Raw genomic sequence first — 25,590 nt, 5'->3', positions numbered from 1 at the left:
GGGTATATCGGTATGCACCGATCCTTCCCGTTGGCCCCGAGGTCTGTGCCTCTTCTTCAGAGTCCTCTCTACCTCAGTTTTCTCGAAGCAACCAAGGAGTTATCGCCCAGCTAGTTGAATATCTGACGCCATTATAACTTGATCTAAGTTACGCTCGTCGTGTCGTGATCCCTTGGCACGAGCTCGCAGAGACAAAGCTGCCCCCGATCTTCCCTCCGCGCCCGGCCTGGTCTTGTCTGAACTCCGCTTCGTTCCTCTCCTCCAAGTATCACTATTAATTAGAGCAAGGACTAAGTTGGCTTGTCTCCATCTACCGATGAGTCCGCGAAACTCCTAATTATAGTGAAGTTACATATTACCGCGGTGTGCATGCTCTTTCGTCCTCAACGTCGGCCTTTCTTTGTGTCTGCGCTTTCCGTATCTCACTGCACTTGGTCGCTTCACTGACTTACTTCTAATTATTAAGGCATTACGAAGCAACCGAATGTCAGTGGCTTAGGTGGTGCATGGCTTTATGATCGCGAGCACTTTTGTTACTGGAGAAAGATGGTGCCGCGGTAAACGAAACTTGTTCAATTCCACACCTGAAAGAGTAAGCGGCTTTTCCTTTGATATGGGAAGCGACGGTCCCTCGAAAGTTTTGGCAACAATTGTAGAGCGGGGTCGAGGAATCATTTTTTTTCAGAGTTTAATTATTGAAAAATTGATATTACAAAAGTCAATCGCGATACTCAATTTAAGAGTTGATAAAATTTTATACTGTAAGATTCGCAGTCAGCAGAAATGGAGTTCGCTCGAGAATAACGAAGATGCTGCCAGCACTGGAGGAACGTTGGTTAGGAAACGCTGTCGACGAGATGGGCTCCATAGACAACTTCCTTTGTACTGTTTTCGCTATTCAATATTTGTTCTTTTTACCACGCAAAATGCCATGCTCATGAAGCGCTCACTGGACCTCGTCACAAAGGTTTTTGTGATGCTCGCAGGTAATCTTCTCAGCTTACGACTACAGAGTCGTTCTGTGCCTAGCAGCAAATACGCGTACTCCTACGCAACAACGAAGTACCGAGGTCATGGAAAAAGTTCGCGGGGAAAGTAAAATTTCATCGTGTATTTCGTTACCGTCATTAATTTGCAAAAATTTTCAAACAAAATACTCTTTTTATCCCTCCTGAATGCTCATTCATATTTGCCAAAGTATAACAAAGCGAATTCGTGTATGAAATGGAGTTCAACGAAGCCATGATAATTCAACGCTGGAAAAGTGATTTCGTAATAGTTTCGAGTACTGTGTATGTACCTGAGCACAAAGTATACCTTACATCATATTATCTCTCAAAGCTGGTGTGTAAATTGTATTACGTTTTTGTCTGAGTACAATTTTTATGAAGAACGTGTTATTTTATGCTCGGCAACGAAACGCGGTAGGAAAAAGTCTTTGAAATTTCTATGTGGCTCTGGATGCACCAGGATTGTATTTGCACCCGCGTTTTATCCTGCTCTGTTTTGCTTCTCTTTTATCTTCCTTTCTGTTTTGTGCTCTCTATTTTCTCAGAGCTCGGTTAGAGCGCTCTGGAGAATTCACTGTCGGCTGTCGGCTGTGGGAAATAGGATAATCAACTTAGCAAGCTCTGTGAACATGCCGGTATACTTAACACTTAACGCCCAAGATCGTACTTATATACATGCACTTTTATTCGCTGCTTTCAGTGGCGAAAGCGTACAACGAGTAAAACTATACATTTCCGGATACTGCGGTCAGTTAACCATTATTACGCATTGTCACTAATTCAGGAGGCAACAGCTCCTGAGTAGAACCAACGTGCTGTCCGATGAATTGTAAAATCGAGTTAGCCCCTGACCGATGGGAGGAAAGATCAGCAAAGCAATTATTTCAGAGTTACATTAGCGTGGGTCCAACAACTTTTTCTCAAGATTCTCAATAATTTCTTACTTTATCGAAACTGTCTGCGATCGATTTACGTATGAATCGAGCCAATGAGTTGTTATTGCGATCAGATAGAGTAAGCTGAGGCGAGAACGTATTATGGTTTCATAATGGAATAGAAATTTATAGAGTTCATGTTCTACATTATTATGTAAATCTCCACAGGTGAGATCGGATAAAAAAAAATGGCAAGATTCTTCGTGGCGAAGTTCAAAGTGCTATGCTGTTTCAAACGACGTGCATTACTCGCGCTGGCCTGCGCTTGGGCGCGAGTAATATTCAGCGGTCGTGACTGGTCGCTTATTCCGTTCATGATTTCACTCCCGTTGATACGTATAAGCGGGCGGGAGCGAAGGGTGAGGGTAAAAACAGAGTATAGCTCACTTTACTCGCTGGCATATCATTACTCCAAAGTGTACAGGAGGCCACAGCGGCCAGACGCGCGAGGCAGTGGCAACGTTAAAAATGCAATAATCTTTTGCGCGTACACGAGCTCACGTTCAATCTTTTAGCGGAAAGCTTTTAAGGGGCAACCTGCCTTGTGTTCCCAACAACTATCGCGTTGACAATTAACCTTTCGGTTCGCATTAACGAGGATTCTTTATAAAACATTGACGAGGAAGGTTCGTGTCGAAATGATTAAGGTCGTTTCTGCCGTCCTCTGAACCCAGGTGCTGCAGCACTCTCGTGTTTTAAGGCTTATTTTTGAGATTTTTTCGCTAATGTCGCACAGTGTTGTATACGTTGATTTCTCAATTGCGGTTTACGATCGTTCACCACTTTTTGCAACTCGAAAAACGATTCGAAAGAAAATGCCAAAGTGGCGCTGTCGCTGACAGGCCTTCGTTTTTACTCAGACAATTTCGATTGTGATCAGCCTCGATTTCGATTCGTTGCGGCGTGGTTCATCATATTTGTCGTTCGAACTAAAACTTTGCGAGAAAAATGCTACTTAAAACCCAACCGAGTTCGTCAGGATGCCAGCGGTTTATCGTCGCATGAACGATCACACAAAGGTGCTGGCAAGCTTCACGCTTTGAAACCGTAAACGACGTAAATTTGGAAGGATGCAAAGTATTTTCTCGTGTAATCGAATACATTTTTCCGAAACGTGTGATAAGGAGATGAATTTTTTTTATAGCCGTGTCAATAAACAGCCAATTTCAGTTTTATGGGAGCGCGGACGAACAGGAAGATTCGAGGGGAGTCGAGATCCAGGGGTCTGAAATTCCTGCAATACTCGAAAAAGAGCGGCGGAGGTCTCGTGAAGCCCCAGCGGATCACGAAGTCATCTTCGAGGTCGGTAGCCATTTTCCTCGCAGCTCGAGAGATTCAATCGGCCGTGATTGTTGCTGGCCCTGTGCGCCATCAGCGCTAAGCTTCTCCTGTACGTGTGACTTGCTATAAGTATACATGGACGAGTCGCTTCGCTCGATTGCGTTAACCCGAGCGAAGGACCCTATCGCGAACATCCCTCCCGCTGGATTCTGAAAACCTCTGCTGAGGCGCTCTCGTTCACCTTGACGATCGTCGAACCTCCCTGGCGTCTAACGATGATTGCTCCCGTGAAACTCCGTCGTTCGTCCTATCGTCTGCGAATCATGATCGAAATTTCTCGAACGCATCTAATCCTATTCGCGTATCTATACTACATTTTCCCTTCAGCGATTCCAATGTCCCGATCCCACTCGCCTCTCACCATTTTCTCTTAACCAAACGCCCTTTTGTTTCATCCGAGAAAATCAACAAAAGATAAACCGCTTGAAACCGCTCGACGGAATACGAAACCCCCTGTAATCCATCTGGCCTCGCATCCTGAACTTAAAGCAGGACAGATTGGACTATAGAAAACGTGTTAGCTTCCTCATACTCTAGAGAACGCGAATAAACTAATTGGGGACTGTCGTTATTCGATGTTTCTCTTCGCGAGATCCAATGTCTCAGGAAAAGTATGAATTTGAGGGCATTGAACTCGATTCGCTCATCGTTACAGGGTGTGACGAAATCTTCGCTTTATCGAAACTCTGGAAATACGTTGCCGCTTATTACTTGTGCGTAAAATGTGTGAGGCGAGAAATTCGCAGTCTCCGAAAAGCCTCGAGCTTTCGGGACCTGAACGTATTACATATAGAATGTAGAAAAAAAATATGTGTACGTACCAACTACTTCTGTCTTTTGCACTTTCATTATCCGAAAAAACTGATTGGGCGGTCGACATTTTTCGAGCCGAATTCTACAATTTCCTGGATCTGGAAAAAGACAAGAGTAACTCAATAATAAATAAAAAACAATGTTTAAATCAAGAAGAATTAAGCGTTCTCCATTCCGCACACTTGCGGAGCAAGAGAAAATATAATTCGAGGCTTCCGGATGGAAATTGTGCGGTGTTTCACTTGCATATAGCATCGAATTTTAATGGCAGTAATGGTCGCGTGAGCTTCGGAACTAGAAGTCAGAATGGGTCAGTAGACGAGAGAGCTGTCAACGGTCTAGTCGCGCGGCTCCACCGAGTCTCTACATTTCTCAAAAAAAACATTGTTTTATTTGCTTGCATTTTTGTCTCAATGGAGCAATGTTTCAAATTTTTAACTGACAATGGCGACGGAGAGGATTTAGAGGGATCGAAAAAATTACAAAATACCAGAATACTTGTTGGAATTCCGGATATAAAAACTTTGAAAGAAACGTGAATACGAAAAAAATTCGAGTTTCACAATAAAAATACTGCTACGAAAGTCTTCATATATGTTTTCCAGTTTATTTTGCCACATAGACATTTCTGTGAAACTTTTCATTTGACAATGCTCTTGACGATGGGACTGTTGGATAGAGGGCCAAGAGGAAAGGGAACGTAAAATGCACACGCGAGTGAAGAGTTGGGCGTATGTACTTCCGGTCGTTTTCGTCCGTTTGCATCGTTGAACCGACATTGCTTGCAATAGCAGCATTTTGTTTCAGCAGCAACGATTGCATGGCCCGGGTATAGATAACGTGGCGGAAGAATGAATTCGTAGGCAGGATTTCATTCGCACTTATACTTGCTCATTTTTTTGGTCCTTTTTGTTTGGAACGTTGCGGAAACGCACCGTTTTTAAACAGCATAACACATCAAGCAACGTCGCCCAGACTTTTCTCTTCGAAATCTCTCCCATTATTCCACTGTTCACCAGGACTGACCGGCTAATTGCTTCCATTATTCAATGGCATTGTGTTTCATCTTTTTGATCCGCAGCTCACGAGTTTATGGAGTTACAGAGATTGAAAAACAATGAGATTTTTTAGCAATGAGGGCGAACCGAGTACAGCGCTGCAGCAAAACTGACTCGGCGTCAGTCTCTTTTGCGTTTTGTTAAATCTGCGTATTCGACTATATGACGGAAGTACGATAGACACGAAAATTATCAACTGATCGATCGCTCTATAAATATGCCTCCAAGTTCCGTTATTTCTTTTCTTACTGTAAAAAATATATGGAAAAACCAGTATAATCTTGCGAGCGATACACAAAGGAAAAAAAGGGGGATCGTAAAAGAAATTGGAGCGGGTAGACGTCAAAGAAAAATGTCGACGGTAAACTTGTTCTAGAAAAAATAGCATGCCCATTGAGGCAACGTTTAATCGCCATAATTGCGACTAATGCTGAATACGGAAGGGAAACAATGGTGGAAATAGAGGGGATTCAACGTTTCTGTTGGCTATGGATAAAGTCCGAAAGGGTTTCCGGGTCATTTGCTCCTACGGATTCTGGACTTTTCTCCTTTTTTCTCTCTTTCTCGGGCAAGCAGCCCTTTCGCACTGCGAACTTCCTGAACCTCGGTAATATTGAATTGAAATGGTCTTAAGCACCTTCCACCGAGTTTTTTCCGCCAACCACACTGAAATGAAAGAAAGGCTAACGAGGTAACCTCGATTCTCGTTTTGTTTTTATTTTCATCTCTTTGTGGTATTTCTTAATAACGATAACAGCTTTTACAGTTTTTAGAAGCCACCGTTCTCGATACTTCACTTTTCTTATCATCCAACTGCTCTTTTTGCCTCAAAATCATTTGCATTCAACCGAATGATCGTTTTTTTTTCACATTTTGTTTTAAAATATCTTAAAACAAAAATTACGAGATCTCCAATCAACTGTAAATTCCGAAAAGCTTCAAACAATAAACATTTCATTCAGTATTTAAGAACGATCTCTTCCCCATTTCGACAAGCAACGATTAGTTGAATTCTCGAAATAGTTTAGCCTGCACGCCCACGACCCTGCTCATGAACCTCCATTTTCTATTGTGGAACTTCTCTATTCATTGAACTCTCTCACTGCAACACACACTGCCGTTGTATTTAGTTACGTGCAATATGAATTTCACCAAGGACGATTCGCGCCTTTTCTTTATCCTCCACTTTACCAGCAGGAATGATCCTCGATAAACTTCCGAATCTATTGCCCATCACCAACCGAACTAACTTTTTATGCTCTTGCTAATCGATGGGACCGAATCGTTGAGACAAGGGGAAAGCGATTGGCGATTTTTCCTAACGAAATAGGTTCCAGTAAATCGTACGTTTCATAGCAGCAGGCATCTTTCAATCGGAATTCTCGTCGCTATTCACGTCTCGGTTGCATCCATAAAGAACGTTGCGTTGAAAGACTTGAGATATTTCAATAATAAAAGGCTCAATTCGTACGCGGAAGCGGAGTTGGTAACAAAAAGTGCGATTTCCCCACACGTGGTTCGCCGCATCTTTCCAATATTCATACGAAATGAAGTTATATCGCCACCATCCCCGAATATCCTTGCTCGCCCATATATATACGCATAATCTAATCATTGTGTGCGAGCTAGTGAAATTTCAGCCCGGCTGAATATTTTTCTCGCACGGGACATTACGGCATGAGATCGAAAAGTGCGTAAACGCGCGTGTTTGCTGGCGATGCGCTCGTTTAATACAAGAATTTATCGCACGAATAACGACTATCGCGTTTTACGCGCGTTCTTTCATTCTCTCTTGGTTCAGCTCCAGTTTCGCAACTCCACACTCAGCCGACCTCGTTTGAGGCTTCCACGCTTGAACCCCTAAATACGGTTTCGCATGGTTCTCCCGTTCTCGCAAAATACGAGAGCCTCCTCGCATTGTTGTTTGGCGAAGAGGAGAGAAAAATGACGAAAAAAGAGATAAAGCCAAAGAGAATGGGAGAGGGGCGAGAGGGGGAGAAAGAGAGATTTTGGTATTGGCGTTATTCCAATCTCGCGCACATCGCGCGGGGGTTGAAACCGTGAAAACATCCGAATCGAGGCCTACTCTTCCGTAACGGGGGTGCGTGTATTCATTAACGGTAAATATACTACCTCCAAATATAATTCCGGCAGCGTATTATTTTACCATTCAAATTTGTACTGTCGTTTTCCACGTTCATCCTCGTATGTGCTGAGCACGTTGTTACGATAATTAATACTCCTCCAAAAATATTCATTACAATTCTTATTCCACAGGCAATGATTGCAGAGTCGTACAAAATATCTCGTAAAACGTCAGAGTAAATGAGAATCTGACATTTAATAAAAATATAACACGAGCGAGTTCCGTTTGAAGGATAATAAAAAATGTTTATAATTTCAAAATTATTTTTTGTTGAGTCGCTGCGTTTTCGGGACACAGCTCTGGGCACTCAGACGTCCAGTTTGTGGATTTTCTGCACACGTTTCCCAAGCAGATCGAATCCAATTGTCAAGCGTCATTTCGAACTTTTCTGTTTTATTAAAATCGCACCACAATTCATTGGTGATCCGATCAGGCTGTGGGCTTCGTAAAAAGTGAGAAATTCTATAGAATCGCCGTGCAGCGATCCTACACTGTTTTCTCCAGACACTAAAAGTACGCTTAACGAAAGGATTCCTCCAACTAAAATTGTGATTTCGGGTTGACGGGGACGTCCGAGGTGTTCGAGTCCACTGTTTGCTCTCCAACTCGAATTTGGAGTCTCTCTTGGTTTATGTTTAATTGTCCGAGCTACACTTGGTTCAGCGCGGTTGACCGAGTAATGGCTAAAGTACCAAAAACACAAGGGCCCAGCGTCGAGGGCTCGACGTGTGTTACAGAAACAACGACGAGGAGTCGTCGACGTCGGGCTCGTCGTCCGCTCGAGCAGCCGCGCGAGAGGAATTAGAAGGCATGCGAAAATCCCTTTGCGGTCGTTCTCGTTCGTGGGCTCCGAGGAATTAAGCCCTCTCTATACACAGATGTCTCACGTGTGTTATACACATTGCTTACACTGTACAATTACATGAGGAATATATAGCCGGGTGATTCAGGCTGCCAGTTCAAACGGCACAATTTTCACTTAACCCAAGGAATTTGTGAATCTAGACCCCCTCAACGTAGAAACCCCTTAACTCAGCCGGACGCGTTTGCTAACTAACTCGAACGAAGAGAAAACCGTCTAGAAACTGCGGTGCTGTGCAACGCTCCTAGTCTCACTCTTCTCGCTATGAAAGCTTCACACTGGCTATTATGAAATTTCTATGTCTCATATACGCGTGCTCTTAGAGTTATGAATGGAGCAAAGGAAGTCAGTCACCATAGTGATAGTACATACGTATGTGTACATGCAATATCAAAGATAGGATGTGAGCTGGGGAAAAGCGAATTTCAGAATTGTTGCAGGAAGCAGAGGAAAAGGCAAGGACCGAGGGAGGGGGGCAAAGAAACTGGAGAGAAATCCGTAGGAATGGAAAGGGTGACATTGAAACCGAGAGACGGCACATTTCCTCAGACCTCCAGGAATATTATACGGGTGACGTCGAGTCATTCTAAGAAATCTCCGGGTCTCAGACATATATTATAATACAATTTCCGGTCCACAGTGCGAATTCGAGGGGCCATTCGCTGGGGTAGTAATGAGTCGAGCTCTACAGGACGAGGGAGAATACAAGCACGAAAAGCTCGAATGGCCTTTCGTTCACTCGAAGCAATCACCAGCTCTGCCCGCCATTACTCGGGTTCAAATTATATTTATATTAATTGGTAATAATAATCGTCTGACCCGAGCACCAATTCACCTCCCGAAGGAGACCTTTTTCCTCTGTTTATTGATTTATTTATTTATTTATTAAATCCGACCCTTTTCGTCCGAATGCCATGATTCGGTCTCCCTGCGAACTGGGAGGTCGAAGAATTGCCTATTACCTCAGGCTTCTCCTCATTCTGCGAGTTCAACATCGATTCATCACAGTCAATTTCCGTGCTTCAAGACCAGATTCCCAATTTCTCGAGCCGGCAGTAGCCTCCTGAATATGTGAGAGACTAGGATTCTCACACTTGGCTCAGTTTCGAGAAAATTTGTCTCGATAAAAATATCCAAATTCTGTTATATCTATGAAATAGTTGAAAGAACTTCGAAATCGTTATTTTTTTCGCTATAGGGAATTCTTAGTAAACAACGTACTAAAGTAACGCGGTCAAGAGCGTGTAATGAAAGTTAGAAAGTGCAAAAAAATGAAGGATCGTTTCGAACTTCGAGTGAAAAACGTCGCTCATTCAACTTCCGGTTCGTTTTCACGTTACCGAATGACTCATGAATCGTTTTATCAAGAGAAAGTATAAAAACTCTGTTCTGACCAGCGTTTCAAGTGCATTCCAACCGAAACTTTACCGAGTCTCCTGATAAGATGATAAAAATTTCTGACGTCATTATAGACCATGAAAAATGCATGTTTTTGCAGATCTTAAGGTAGAAAAGAAGAATGAAAACGTATGTTGAGTTTCATGGACATTTCGTTCTTCTTCCCCGATGCTAGATCCTCGAACAACCTCAAAAGCAGGATGCCGGCGTTGCAACAACGGTGTGTCTATATCTGTGCTTACGTATATAGGCATGACATCCACCAGCGTCAACTCCCCCAGCCTTAATATTGGGTTAATTCAATTTAAACTTTTTGACGCGAGAAGAGAGCACATAGCGACTAAGATCTTTCGAAAGTTTACACACTCTTCGCCACTGGAAAAATGTTGGAAAAAAGTTTAATTCTTACAAGAAAACCTAGCGTGAGACGAGAGCTTCGTCCCTTCTGTCGTCAATCCCAAACTTTTTTGAAGAATTCTTTTTTCTTTTCTTTTTCTTTTACTCAGAATACTTTGAGCTGTACAATTTTATGAATCCCCGGTGACATCGTCATACTTCGCCCTACGCCTCAGCCAGTGTCAATGGGATATGCATCCGCAATATTCGCAAAAAACTGAAAAAACTTTCCCGGGAGAGTAATTCTGGAAAATCAAATGCCGCAAACGTGAAGAAAAATTAAAAATCCCAATGGGACACAAAGACCCCAAAAAGTCAAATTGCTGACACGTCACAAAAATAATTAGTTTTGCAGTGGTGGATTGTGTGGAAATAATTTCAATAATTCATCACATTGCCATGAGTAGTGACGAAATTTTTCATTACCCACATCACGATCGATCGATTGATTCATTTATTTATTTATTTATGCCCCAGCTTAGTTTTGGAGCAAAAAGCAAAAATAGTAAATACAATTTTATATAAACGAGTTAAATAACACGAGAAGATTAGAAGTAGCTTAAATTTACTTGAGTATAAATTGCAAATTATGAGAGCAAAAAGAGAAAATGTACAAGCAGAAAAGAATGAGACGAACAGTATAACAATAAGAGAGCACTGCTATAACGAAACCAACGCGAGTACTCATAGCTAACTATAACGTTGAGTGAGACAGTAACCAAGACTGCTCGGCGACTCTTAGCGGCGACTCCAGTCATAACCGAGTGTCATGCGGTTACCCCGATGACAGCGATTTTGTCATGGGTCAAGTTATGCCGAGGAATTCATTTAGACGTCTTCCAAGCCGTCATTTTGACTCCGTGTATGGCCCGCGGTGTGACATTACGATTAAATGAATATTGTGAGTAAACGCCAATCGATCATTCCGACTCGATGACACATGAGTTAACGTGGGCCATGGTAAAAATATTTCTGTCGAAATTGGATAATTTTTTGGTCTAGGATAAGTTATTTTTAGCGAATAATTTTCTCTCGTTAACTATGTGTAATCGAACGTGATAAAATGAAAGCAAAAAAGTAGATCTTTCGAGAAGAAAACGGAAGCAAAATGCACGCTGGAGTAACACAAAAATAGGAAGTAGCATCGGCTCATCTATCTATAAATATCGGAATATACGATCTGCGCGCGGGAAGATCGTTCGGACGAAGAAGAAAACGCGAAGAAGGCAATCTCTTCCGAGCTCCCGAACACTTGCGTTCCCAAAGCGAAAATAAAACGTGTTTACCATGATATCTATCCGGATTTTCCTTCGCTCTAACTTTGTTCTTTTCCTCCCTCCTCGCCCTTCTCTCTTAGCTTCTTTCCGTTTCCGTGTCTTACGAGAGCCAAGAAAACTCTTTCATCCTTCGTCTTCCAGTTTTCCCATTTCTTATACACTCGCGCTCTCCTTTCTACTTTTTTCACTCGTAATTTCCTAGATGAGCCGATACCTTACTCTCCCCTTGTAGCGCTCATTGTTTACACGAGTCTTATTCCTTTCATTCGTATCTCCTTACTTGCCTTCATCTTACAGTTCGCATCTTTTCTTAGCGGACTCGAATTTACCTGCTGCACCCATTACTCTGATTGCCAATACGAGATATATTCATCGATTGCTTCAATCGATGCTTCCAATTTTGCTGAAAACAACTCTCGCTACAACGTAACTCGTTGAGTAAGAATTTTTTTTAATTTTCTTCTAGTGCGTCTGATCTTGAAATTTCATTATATAATGAAACTTCAAAATCAGGATGCGACTCGAAGGTCGCAAGACTCAACGTCATTTCTTTGAGTCAAGTGAGTTTTCTTCACAGTAAATATCATTTTTTTTTGCGCTAGGTCAATATATCCCGACAATAATAATCCAAACAAAAATGGCCAAGGTCAAAAATATCCCATGTATGCCTCAAAATAATAAATAAATGCCCCAAAATATTGTTTTTCGATCGGAAACAAAAAAAATTATTACATTCTTAGGTTGCGTGCAAGTCCACGCAAATAATTGGTAATAAAAAAACTCTCCATACATCGCAACAATATTTGCAATTCTCTTGTTTTGATCCTGGTACTTTTTTTTGCACGACCATCACCTCCACGAGCAATTTGCTCTACTTTTATTTCTGTGAGTGATTCATAATAATCTATAATCCATAATCCATAAAAATAATTCAGCACAATCATACACATTTTTTTCATAATATACACATTTCTTAAACGCATTTCGTTATAAACTATTTGAAAAATTTGTGTACGGAGATAATTCGTATTGGGTTATTTTTACATTATGATATTTTGTGCATGGGATATCTTTACATGGGATAAAATAACTAGGGTATTATTGCCTAGTTATTATTGCATGAGATATTCAGGTCGGACCCCCATTTTTTAATAAACAATTCATTTGAGGCAACTTTATTCCATTTAATGTAGATGCAAATTTTTTTCAAGGACGTTCAATTCTGTCAGAAACAGAAAAAGAATGAGGGAAGTGACTCATAAAATCCATAAATTATTGAACACGAGAGTCCTGAACGGACTATGAAAAATTGTTGGAAAGTTTAGTATTTTTCAAGTCAGATTTATTTTATTGCTGTTATGATAATTATCGGATCTTCGCGCATTGTTTTGTAGTGACAAAACTGTCGATCATTCTCTTAATCGGGATTATGCTCTCGTCGAGTCACACAAATCCGGAAGTTATTTTGGAGTTTAAGAAAGTATTTTCCTCCTGGATAAAGAATCAGTTTATAAAACGTTGCAAAATAAACGTGATCAAATGAATAAATCGAGTGGGATGTAGAAAGTCGCAGGTATTTTTACTTTTTCCAATGATATGGCGAATAATTGCGAGTCTTATTGCACGTAGCAAGACTCACGAAAGATAAAAAAGCCAATACAAAAAAAATGTACGTTGTACAATGAAATAAAAAACGCCGCCATGAAGACATTGATCTGGTGTGCATGAAATTAGACTTCTGTTAAAAATTAATTGAATTCTAATCCGTGTCCGAGATAAAAAGGGAAATCGATAAACCAGCCGGTTGAGCAATCCATAGTCGTGTCACATTGGCTTGAAGCTTGTGATATTTTACAACACACAGAATAAAAATCGAGGATTCGATGAACCCGCTTTTCTCAACGCAGAAGTAAATTATTGTGTTCAGGACAATTTTTTAATCGTAAACCATTCGTCACTCCGATAAAATACAAATTCTTTTCGATAAGAACATTATCGATGAAAGTGGGGGGAGACCGGAATAATTTAAGACGACAAACTCGTTCGTGGTCGTCTCAATACACTCCTCTTGTATACTTTCACGAATTGTATCGTCTCCGTGAGAGCCACATGAGCAGATCTTTGATGGCTCATGCTCGTACCTTTGAAGGGGAAAGCTCGTCGGAGTCGCAGAAAGCGGACAAGAATTTAAAACAGCGCGTATACATAAGAGTCTGACTTTCAACGTAGAGATTACTCTCGCTTTCTAGTTCATTTGACCATTTAATAGTCGTGCACTTGTAATAAATACGGATCTAATGTAGGTCGTATATTCCAGGATGTAATGTAACAGAATTTGTAGCCAAGGAGCATAACGATACTTATGGTTATACGTATTTCTCCATGAAAGTAAGAATCGTTTAGTATTACTGGGTTGAAGAACTCTGAAAAGTGTATTTCTGGCATATTCATAGGCACGCAGACGCGAGATCTTGCACCCCGATGCGTTACACCACGGTGATGATGCAAAAAATCAATATGAAAATTGAAGAAAAAAATGACGTAATTGTTCGTCATCTGGAATGTTTTTTTTTCTTTTTTTTGTCCATAAACGCTTTATAAAACACATTTTACCGATAGTGGAGATATGACTCGAATCGTGTCTTTGAGATCGACTCTCGACTGAAACCAGTCGAAATAATATCTCGAGATCCAATGACAAGAATTTAAAAGAGATTCTAATTGAATTTGTGCCAAAATATTTAATGCTTCATTAACATTTGATTCATTCAACTTTTTGAGCTCCAATGAGATGTAAATCTTTATTTCGAAGATTCTTCTGAAATATTCAGGTGATTTACCTCATTGTGTAATATGTTGGAAGTTCAAGCAGGCAAGACTTCAGGAGGATTTTAAAGGAAAATAAAAATACCTTCGTATTATAGATTCCTTTCTCTTCTCCGACCCAGAGTAATTAGTTGCGTTTTCGAAACACCAAAAATAATTCATTTTCTGAGTTATAATTAAGAGAACAATGGTTACTGCCGAATTAAACTGAGGATTGCGGAGAATGGTGAGGGTCGAATCAAATCGAGAGTCGAAGGAGATACATTTTCGACCAACGATGGCTTCGGCAGGAATAGTCGAACACGAATAACGGACAATTGCATTAACCGTGCATTCGTTGTCAATAACACGGGCATCGAACTCGACATGGACGGATTCAATTACGCTTTCTCAGTCGCAGGTCTGCAATCCATGTTGACATAATCTTTTCGCTTGATATTTCGATGAACGGGTGGAAACGCTAGATTAAATTTAACCTGATCGAAGAGCATGACTCAGATGCCATTGGACCGAGGGTCGATTTTAACTATGCTAAAATTAACGTTTTTCGATACCAATCGCAGAAATGAAAATAGCAGTAATGACGATAAATTTGGTAACGTCATCCCTAAATCAATCGATTCATTTCGAATTTGTTTTCAACAGATTCGTAGCCAGCCAATCTGGCAGTTGCCTATTTCAGTAGCATTTCATCAACTTGTAACGAAGAATTGTCGATGCCACAGAATTCCACAGTAATGACGATAAATTTGGTAACGTCATTTCTAAATCAATCGATTCATTTCGAATTTGTTTTCAACAGATTCGTAGCCAGCCAGTCTGGCAGTTGCCTATTTCAGTAGCATTTCATCAACTTGTAACGAAGAATTGTCGATGCCACAGAATTCCACAGTAATGACGATAAATTTGGTAACGTCATTTCTAAATCAATCGATTCATTTCGAATTTGTTTTCAACAGATTCGTAGCCAGCCAATCTGGCAGTTGCCTATTTCAGTAGCATTTCATCAACTTGTAACGAAGAATTGTCGATGCCACAGAATTCCACAGTAATGACGATAAATTTGGTAACGTCATTTCTAAATCAATCGATTCATTTCGAATTTGTTTTCAACAGATTCGTAGCCAGCCAATCTGGCAGTTGCCTATTTCAGTAGCATTTCATCAAGTTGTAACGAAGAATTGTCGATGCCACAGAATTCGATAAATTTTATCAATAGAAACTTTCTTTTAATAGAAAAAACGTTACGAACCACGTACAGTGACTGGCTGTCTTGAAAATCAACGACGCAACTCACCTCGGGTAGTATCTTCATGAGAGCTAAGGCAAACGCACGAGTACAGCTGACACTAACAGGACTCCACGAAACTTTGCAGGACTTGATCGGAAGGACTTTGTCCCCGACGTTTCGTGAGCAGTTCTATTTCCTTTCCGCTCCTGTAGAAATAAAAATGATACTTTTTGCTTCTGAGTTTGTCGACGCATGTGCGCAACAAAATCGCCGGTCCTGCTCCGAGGTTTTCATGGTTGAAAATAAATCAAATTAGCAGAAGCTGTGGGCACACAATCGTGATACAGTAAAGTTCTAGAATGCTCAACTATTTGTTCTCGAATAGTTGAAATGCCTTTTAAAATATTCGTTTTACCCTCACGGGACGTTTTACTCTTTTCATACAAGTAAAAAATAATTCAACTGAAATCTTCACAGAATTTGAGAGATTTTCAGCTCGATATGCGTGCAGTTTGATATGCTGCATGTTTTCGCAACGGTTTCGTTGATGAACGCGCAGAATGTCGAACAGCAGTCCGTCGATCTCTCATGTCGTGGTACACGGACCGAATTAATGAGACACCGAGTGTATGGATGTGCTAATTAAAGTCCGAAAGTTATACAGAGAGGAAGTGTGTGCGCGTGCAGTGGAGAGAAATTTGGCGGGCTTGATGATGGGCTCATGTCGGTTCGCTAATGACAAAAACAACTTTTCCAACTCCCTCTCTTTCCTCTTTCTTTCCCCGTCACATGTAGTTTCCCTAATTCAACAATTACCCAAAACACTCCTCCCAATATACGGAATTCTGCAACGACCACAATCCTGTTACACGTTCAAATTCACAATTACAACCGTTTCGTATTGTTTTCGTCGCTTGTTGTTTGCCCCCAGCAACCCGGCAAATTTAATGGAGAGAAATCACCATCAAACACTGCGGACTAAATTTCCGTGCAATTTGAAATCTTTTCAGTCCTGTGTGAGGGCAAATGAGTCAGCGATTTCATGCCCAGCCGATGGGAGCATTGAAAAAAACTGTTTCATTTTTCAATCGCAGAATCAAACGCAGAGTTTCAAAATTTTCTTCCGAACTATTCAGAATCTCCTGTACACGATAGAAGACAAAGTTCGACCAGCCGATCAATAAAAGAAATGAATTCAAGTATACTTTCAAAAGAAATTAGTGAAACTGCACAAAATGGGGTTCGAGTGATCGGACGAGTTCGTAAAAACCCTCGAGGGTATATGCAGCAACGATAAATGAATAAAAAACGAAATATAAAAACGCGATTATTCAATGAGCATGAATTGTAGTGCGAGAAAAAAATGTGCTGCATTTCCAAAAGGGATGTTGAAAACAGCAAAAAAATCGTTGCAAAGAAACCGATAGCAAATGAAAGCAAAAAACAAAAAAAATGATAATTGGAACCCGGTGATACTCTGCGTCTCTGAATATTTTCCATCCTGACGCAGCGCAGGAAATGCCGCAGAGAAAAAAATAACATTCGATGGAAAAATAATTGTAATGCAGAGAGGGAAAACAATTTGCGTATCGTCGTTATGGGATTTTTTGAACATGGAAACGCACCTGCTACATAAAAAAAAACTGCATACGATAAATCGACACCGCAGATGTATTTCCGGGGCAACAACGCCACGCGAGCCCGAGGAGAATACATTTTCTCTTTCCCGTCGTGCGCCCAGCATCGTAAACATTTCTTGTTTATATCGCTTTACCGTTTTTTCAATAATATGCTCAGGCCATTCCAAGTAAACGATGTATTTCGTGTCGCTCGAAGTGGCTCCTTGTCGCATGATATACGTTTTCCATTTTCGAGTCGATCTATCAAAATATTGTCGTTGCAATAGTTTTAGTTGTGCTGCTGTTTTGTAATGTAAACAATCGCCGGAAGCCATTGAGTTCATTTATTCAACCACAATTTATTCTTTCCTGGTTGCTTTACGTCTAAAAAATCCGTCACACATTCGCTGTCTCGTGAATATTCTCATCCTTCTCTTCCCACTCTCGTGCACTCGATTTTGTACACGTGCATGCACACACATCTCTCGTTCATGGCCATGAACACCTGAGAGTACGTTGTCGCGGGAGAAAGCTGACCTCGAGCGATAACTTTCTACCCAGTCTCTATACACGACCCACCAGAAGCTTCGACACTCCAACACTTTTTGCAAACGACGTCAACAATCTTTCGATACATCCGGATACTCGTCTCGACCTGCTAAAAATTAATCGAGCCAGAGGGAGAAAAAGAACGAGGAAGAAACATTGCGAGCCAGTCGGTTTGTGAAACTGTTCCAATTGATGGTGAAACGTCCTTCGACCTCATCGGTTTTCTCCTTCATTTTTTCCTTCATCCGAAAAAAAAATTGGATTGTATCTTCACACTGTTTTTTACGTTCATATACGCACGAAAGTCACTTGAAGTGTTGCTACGACGTCGAAAATATTTTCTCATCGATTAACCATGTCAATAGTACGACTTTAATTGACCTTCAATTATACTCGAGTGCATGTATTGAGGTTCATGGATTCGTGACACGAAAAAAGCAAAATCCGTATACTACGTTAAAAGTAGAAAGGTAAGAGCTTAATGTACTTTCTCACTAAGTCAATTATATCTTGCGAGGTAACGAGCCATGACCTCTCATTTTTCATGCAACGACACTCTCCTTATTCCTTTCTATGGGCACACTCGCTATACTTCCGTTACACGGAGTCGTCACTTGGAGTGACAGAAAAAAAGCGCGACGAGAGTGTTGGAGAAATTCCACGGGGACAGAAACAATTTGCTTTAATTGAACGCCACCATGAATTCATATAAATCCGATTAAAGAATTAAACATCAGAGAAATTGAATTTTCGCCATTAATTCGACAATTTTGGAATGCTCATCGTCGCTAATGAGGTGGAATTGCAATGAGCCATTATTGCATAGCAACTTTGCTGACCTTTGATCGTGGGACATTTTAAACTTTTCGTTTTTCGAGGTAATAATTATCCAGCGCAGCATCATTTCAATTGACGGAAGAAAGTTCAATGGAGCATGGAATTCGGAAATTGAAATCTAATAATAATCCTTATATGCGTGCATTTATCTGGACGAAAAGTAGTAAACATAAAAAAATATTTCCGACAGAAGAGAAATCCGCAATTTTCCATAAAATTTTACTTTCATTTATTCTGGTAATCCCTGACATGCGGAAGAGGTTCTCGAAGCGGGGAAAAGTTGTTTGTCAAGTGGCAAGACTTTTGCTTTTCTGTTTACGGACGCATGCTCAGATAGTACAAACCGCGAAATCGTGCTATAGCGAAACTCGGACACAACGATAATTTAAAGGATCGTGTCGATCGACGTGGATCTTCGTTGCGATTGCTCGACCCAGCTACGAAAGAAACGGGCTCGCAAAAGTCTTTCGAAATCGTCTGGTTGTGTGGCATATCAACTTGGACTCAATTATATAAAAATGATAAGCAGCATTTACGACTCAAGTCGCGTATAGCTTGGAATATCAAGTAAAAATATTAAAAATATTTTATTTTCTACCTCGCAGAATAAAAAATGAGTATTTTTCAAATCTTTTCGGTATTTTATCACTGTCAAGTCAATTTACAGTTTTTTTTGTTCACCTGCTAATTTCCTGTATTCCTGTCCTGGATTTCAGGTTTCCGATTTTATATTGTTGCTTATATAAAATCCTGATCCTTTTTCCGCAGCATCAATAGTCAAATATCTTGACGGTCTTCTTTCGAATATCTGACTCGTTTGATGATTATTTTTCAACCATTTTTTTCCAACGAAATCCTCCTAAAAACTTTCTCAAATTATTTTCCAATCTCAATTACTCTCACAGAACTATTTTTTCCACTTCTTCAAATTCACTTTTAAAATCCCGAACTTTTTGACCGTGTATACGCGCTACTTGTGAAAAGCGTCAACGCACTAATGAAAAGTCAAAACCTGCTAATTACGTCAGTCGATACCTGCAGCCAGTGATATCAATAAAAACGTTTACCTCGAAACCAAAGTTCGGACACTCTTGCGAGTATGTTAGGTACGACGACACACAGACACACAGACACACAGACACACACACACACACACACACACACACACACACACACTTGGAATATGCGATAGGTAATCTCCGACAGGTCAAATTGAAGAAACGGAGCTAAAAACCATCTTTATCTGAATAACAACCAAAATAAGGACGTGAAACGCATAATAAGATAAAAGTTCTGTTTTCGACGTGCTTAATCGCTTGATTAAAATAATCGAGCCACCGATTTGTTATCTCTGAGAACTCGTTCGCAAAATGTGGTCGAAAAACATAACAGATATGCTGGGATTCTTTAAACAGAAGAACGACTTTTCGAAACATTAATTATTCTTCTCAATTCCAGAGGCAAGCGTGACTGTAAATCGGACGTCAGCTTATTGAACAACTTGCCAAAAACTGCTCATTACCGAGTGCGATGAGTTGCACCTAGTTTCCCAATTTGACATTTCAAATTACAGATCGTTTTCATTTGATGAGAGTCGCACATGAGCGATTCCTTCCTCTACGATGACAAAATTCAGGGTTCTATGGCAACTCCACAATGTCAGAAGTACTCAAAACTCCACGTGACATCGTCTTCGTGTACTGAAGAATTTTTGACTCGTTCTCTCGTTGCCAAAGGAAGAACCGCTGCCTGTGCAATCGAAAGGAATTTTGTTACAGCGATCGATAGGGCGTCCGGTCCGTTCGATCGAACATAGGAATTTTCGTCCCCGGAAAGTACCCTCCAGGAGATTCATCTTCGGAACATTCATATTTAGGGTTTCGGAACGTGCACGTGGAATGGTTAGGGCAAGTTTGAAGGAAATGAATTTTCCGAGGACTAATCTTCCTGTCGCCGGTCTGCTCGACCGTGTCCTTGCGAAATTCTATCGCCGGTTGTACCGGCCCTCGTTTCCCTTCAAATGCAGTATTCCTCTTTGTTTTTATTTAGATTTTGCTCATAAGAAATTAACCCTTTATAGGGATCCAACAAAAGTAGAGTCACCGTTCATAAATTTAAAGCTACAAATGGACGCACATGGGAATCGAAGGTACCCAAACGTCACTGAAGAATGTTCGGCGCACGTGTGTTTTCGTATTCTGTCTGACGTCGCATTCGAGCCACGCTTCCATGTCAAGTCTCAATACCGTTTGAACGATTCACCATAAATGATGCATGCAAATATAGCGACTGCTGAGCAAGAATAAAACAACAACGAGGGGGAGGGGTGGACAGAATCGATACGAAGTGAGACTCCACAAAGTTGTTTCCATCTGTAACGATCCAAAGCTTCCACTTACCTCCGGTGGGTTACAGTTGTAGCAACTTTTAAAGCTTTCTGACCGACTTTCCTGCTGCTGCTGCTGCTGCTCCTGAACAAATCCGCGATACAGAGTCTCTGTTCGATGAAAATGCAGAAAATGTTAAGTCCAAGAAAAGTTTTATCTATAGCTCATGACGAAAGGTTTCAATTCAAGGGGTCATATTATCACCCTTTGCCTCATTCCCCGTCTCCATTTCGAATCCTTTAGTTTATCGATTTGATCTTCTTCATCCCCCGATTGAAGTTCGCGAGTTTCCAACGTTTTTTATTCACTGGAAAGTTTTCATTGATTCGTATCTGTTTTGCTGCTTGTTAAAATGGCTCAAGTACTGACGCGGCAGTGTTTTGACGTCGAGTATATGGAAAAAATTGTTTGAGCTTCGAAGTTAAGTCACGCCGCGTATCGTTAGGCACTCAAGACTTCGTTGACAATTTCATTTTATTTGTAACTATCGAGCATTATTCGGACGACTCGGTCATTCGTTTTATGTAAATGTACGTGAGATATACCGAAGTGAAATAAAGTTACATGCACGAAATGCTGACGTGAAACCCACGGAGTAAAATGACCACATAGCCGCCCTCGACCCTTCCCCCTTCTACAGATGAACACAAATTCCTCCCAAGGCTATCTGATTCCACCCCAGAACCATCAAATTGAATTATCGATAGGTTCGGGACCAAAAAAAGCGACTGCGAGCGTCGAAGAAAGACTCGAAATTCTCGTGGGGCGAGTATAACTACCTCTTTGTGGCATTCCGGGGTCAAATATTTTTGGCTACCATTTATTGTCTTCAAGCACCTTAAAATTAATATTCCATCATTTTTACTAATTTCACAATATTTTAATTTCATTTTTTGGAAAAATGTTTGTTTTGTAAGGTTATTTTATAATTTTTTGGGCTTCTTTCGATAATTTTCTCTTGCGTTCCTCCCTCAACGCTCAATCTCAATTAAATTGTGCAATTTTTTCAACTATTTTACTCCATTTGATAATACATTTTTGAGTTTTCACGTTTACAAAATCGAGGTCTTTTTCATTCAGTATCCCATGCACGCGAGGGAGTAAATTTCGAAGAAGAATCATCGAAAAATGTCTCATTGTTCCATCTTACAGAAATTTCAGGATTTTAAACCGGATGTTCGATACAATTATTCCCGTGAATGTATATCGCAAAGTGATCGGTAGGCGTATCTATATACGTATACCCATCAAGATACGTTTTATGCCACCCGTTGCGCCATGTTCACGGTGAATACAGAATATATCAAAGGTGGAGCGCGAGAACGGGGTTGAAATATTGCGGCATAAATTTCACGACGAAACGAACTCCGTCGCACCCTTAACGCGGTTTCATTCATCCCCCATTCCACAAGCATCGTCCCATCGTCGCATCTCACTTTGCAACGCTATCGCGTTTTCGAATAATTAAGAGCGTAGTTATCGCCACTTTCTTCGTCGTTATGATTAGTACAATTAATCGCTAGGCTCCTCTAAATTCTCTACATTTTTCCCTCGCTCTCGCTCTTTCTCCCTCAGCTTCTCTCCCTCAACGATCCACCGGAAAAAGTACAAATTCATAATTCGAATCATGATATTCACTTTGGTTGCTGACTTGCCTAATAACATCGAACAATTTACCGGCCCGGTTCTCATTCTTCTCCTCGGCTTTACGAGTGTCTTTCACTTAACCGAATGACGGAGGGAACGTCGCGAATGAACCGGGAATCTTTTCAGAGTTGTTCCGGCAATCTGGAAAGGGGGGACGAAACTCCCAAGCCCTTCGGGTATACCAATTTATTCACACCTACATAAATACGTTTAGGTGTATGTGGACGTACAAATATAGGAACGCATTTGTACATAACGGGTGATATAACCACACGTTGATATATAGTCGCGTCTTTCGCGCAAATTGCTTTTCCCTCCTATACTCGCCTCTCCTCATGATTCCTCACAAACACACGCACCCTTAATCCTAATACGCACTGGCACTATCCCGTAAACAGAGAAGATTACTTTAGTCGATATAGCCGCTCGTTTCCTACTTGGAATCCTCTTCTCTTCTCTCTTTCTCTCGCTGCGGAAAGTGATACAAACAGATGTTGCAACTCGAGAAACTTCCTCCGCCACAGAGAAAAGATAAGCATTTTCGAAAAATTCGCTCCGCATTAAAAACCACGTGTTGTGTAAACGGACATGAAACATTACACTGGGCACGTGATTAATCGACTTTTACAGTTCATCATAGAAATGTGATCTCTTGTGGAACTAGAAAAACAAAGTGTGAAAAAAGGATTACGTTGAATTTTATCAATGACCGAGAATGTTCCGAGCTTCACAGTAATCTGGTGATTTTCAAAAGAATTTCATTTATTTTGAAACTGAAAGCTGATCGGATGTTGTCCAACGAACTTTGAAAGAGGAAGGGGAGCCGAGTGGAACGATTTTTTGTTGTTTTATGCGTTGAAACGCAGAACTTTTCATAAAAGTATCCAATTTTAATGGATCTTATTCGATTCAATAACATTTTTGTACGAGCTCGATGTCGATTTCTTTTCAACAAAGGAGTTGACAAATATTGAAATAGAAAAAAGAGCCTGAAAGTTCTTGGAGATCGACGAACGCAGTAACTGTCATAATTTCCTTTTACACTGGACATCTGCATTAATTATTCACAGTATTTTGATGAAACGTACTCCGACAGGGAGTGTTCTTGTGTATGTTTGAGGTGGCAAACAAGCTGAGTCCTCCTCCGCCAAGGAAAATCTTCCATCGTTTCGCTTATACAGGTATATTGAACTTTAGAGTTTGTTAAGATGCTGCGTTGCCCCTAAACTTGTGAACCACAGATCGTGGAAGAAGCAGGGGCCGAGGCCGAGATGAGTAAGTTTGTTGAAGAGGGTTGTGCGCCGGATCGCGACAAGGGAAAGTTCTCTCCGTCATTTCTTTCTTTTCTCATCTTTACTGTGTGCACTTTTGTTTACTGTATAACTATGTCGATACATCGCCATATATCTGTACATACTTTGTTCGCTTGTGTGACTGTGGCAACCTGCGTTCGTCCCTCGGAACTTTCAACTTCGAAGTGGAATACCGTATCGCTCCGGCCGAAAGTAGTTTGCGAGCCACTCGAACCTGCAACAGGTAAAAAGCGATTTTCAAAGTGACTTCAGCCTCCCCTGTATTTGAATTTTCGTCCGTCGTTTCATCGGAGTTTGTACAAGTCGATTTCGCGTAATGATTTTTCAGTTTTTTCAAACTACTGGAACTCGCTGATTTTTTCTATCAAAATATCCATCGCTGCTCCGGTGCGGCCTCTGGAATTTTTGGCTAGCTTTTTTCCCCCATCTTCGCTCTTCTGGGCAGAGGGAAACTGCAGGAAACCGCGCAGATACGAAGAGCCCTCGTGGCAAGAGGACCATCAGCTCGATGAGAACCGTTTACGAGTCGGACCCACAAACCGACTGCTCATACATTACAGATATGTTTTTCGGACGAGAATTTATGAAGGTGGAGTCCGAAACACTGGGAACTGGAGGAGAAACACTTGAAAAAGTTTTCAAATTTTCGTTAGTGTTGCTGGCGTGATTTGAGGGCAGGATCGTGGCGGATGAGCCACCGAAACGATTGTTTTTCTTCAATATCTGCCCCGAAGACAGACTATTTCTGATTTATCTTTTTATGTTTTGTTTGAAGTTTTGTTTTTGATAAATACTTTCTCGAGATAGAAAAGTCACGTCGGAAATTCTACGAGAGAATTCTTACAACAGATTCGAAAATTCTGGAAGGATCCTGACATTCCTCATAAAGGAATGAGCTTGAGGATAATAAAATAAGCGTACATATTCGACGTTGAGGAATGCCAGGTTCATTTTCCTAAATTGGAGCTCACTGAGAATCATGGCCAGTTGAGATTGTGGAATTGGACGTAGTGATGTGAGAGGCAGGAAGTCAACGACAAATATTCATGAAGAAATATTCACCGCAGATGGTTGTCAAGACTTCTTCGAAGTGCTCCTGCCTCACACGTAGAATCGAACATTTTAATTGTACTGAATTTCGACGAGCACTTCGGTCTGGATATAAGCAAAGGGAGCGAGAGTAACTTTCTACCAGCAAGCGGAGTGATTCTCTCTTTAATAATTGATCGACTGTCCCGAGGTGTAAGAGAACAAAAGATGTTCCTGTCAGAAACCGTGAGCGTGGTTGTTCGCGAGACGATGACGTGATTTTTCGGCACAGCTTGCTTACAAGTTCGTAGTTGCATGCGCTGAATCTGCGCATAGACATCAAGATGAGTAAGCTGCAAGAAGAGAGTGTTTGCGTCATGGAGTTAACGAGCTACCTGAGATTGCGTTCGTGCGTGTCTCCACCGTGATGTTCAGCTCGGAAAAGCCTACCGAACGTCTCTCTCGTCGCGAGGGAAAATCTGTCTCTCTTACGGGGCGGGCTGTTGCAATATCTGAATATATGTACGGGAGGAGGAGAGTCTCATAAGAGGATGAGTCCCTACGGGCTGATTCGCATTTGTCGACGACACTCGTCACGCACGTACGCCGCAAGACTTTCACAAGTTCCACCGGCCCGGGTTCCAATATTTCCTCACTTCAGCACTATCCGCTTCCTCGTCGCTCAAACTGCAGTATTATAACCCAATGGGTGACAACTCGCTCGCGCCTTGCTATTTCAAAGCATCATTTTTCGTTATAAGACAACCGTGCCAAAGGTCGTGCGAATGTTCTACGTCACATTGGGACTCGACACACTTTTTGCATGCCAAAAAGCGAGGGAGAAACTAGAGCCTGAAAGTCACTCGAAATTGTTTGAAAAATTTGGAAAAAAATGCTTTCTACAGACTCCTGGCTG

General features: G+C 41.1%; 1 protein-coding gene across 1 annotated transcript in view; it reads right to left on the bottom strand.

Moving 5' to 3' along the window:
• The window catches only part of MESK2 (misexpression suppressor of KSR 2), a 65,593-nt gene extending 46,370 nt beyond the window's left edge, over window positions 1-19,223 (bottom strand). Inside the window, exons 1-2 of the mRNA XM_043422391.1 lie at window positions 18,980-19,223; window positions 4,108-4,197 (exon numbers count right to left, since the gene is read on the bottom strand). Coding sequence (XP_043278326.1) covers window positions 4,108-4,166 — 59 coding nt within the window. The 5' untranslated portion in view covers window positions 4,167-4,197; window positions 18,980-19,223. The remainder of the gene's footprint in view (window positions 1-4,107; window positions 4,198-18,979) is intronic.
• Between the last annotated feature and the right edge of the window lie 6,367 nt (window positions 19,224-25,590).

The sequence above is a fragment of the Venturia canescens genome, chromosome 6 (genome assembly GCF_019457755.1).
Source record: "Venturia canescens isolate UGA chromosome 6, ASM1945775v1, whole genome shotgun sequence".
Lineage (NCBI taxonomy): Eukaryota > Metazoa > Arthropoda > Insecta > Hymenoptera > Ichneumonidae > Venturia > Venturia canescens.
Note: the sequence above shows the minus strand (reverse complement) of the source record. Positions and strands in the feature narration are given on the sequence as shown.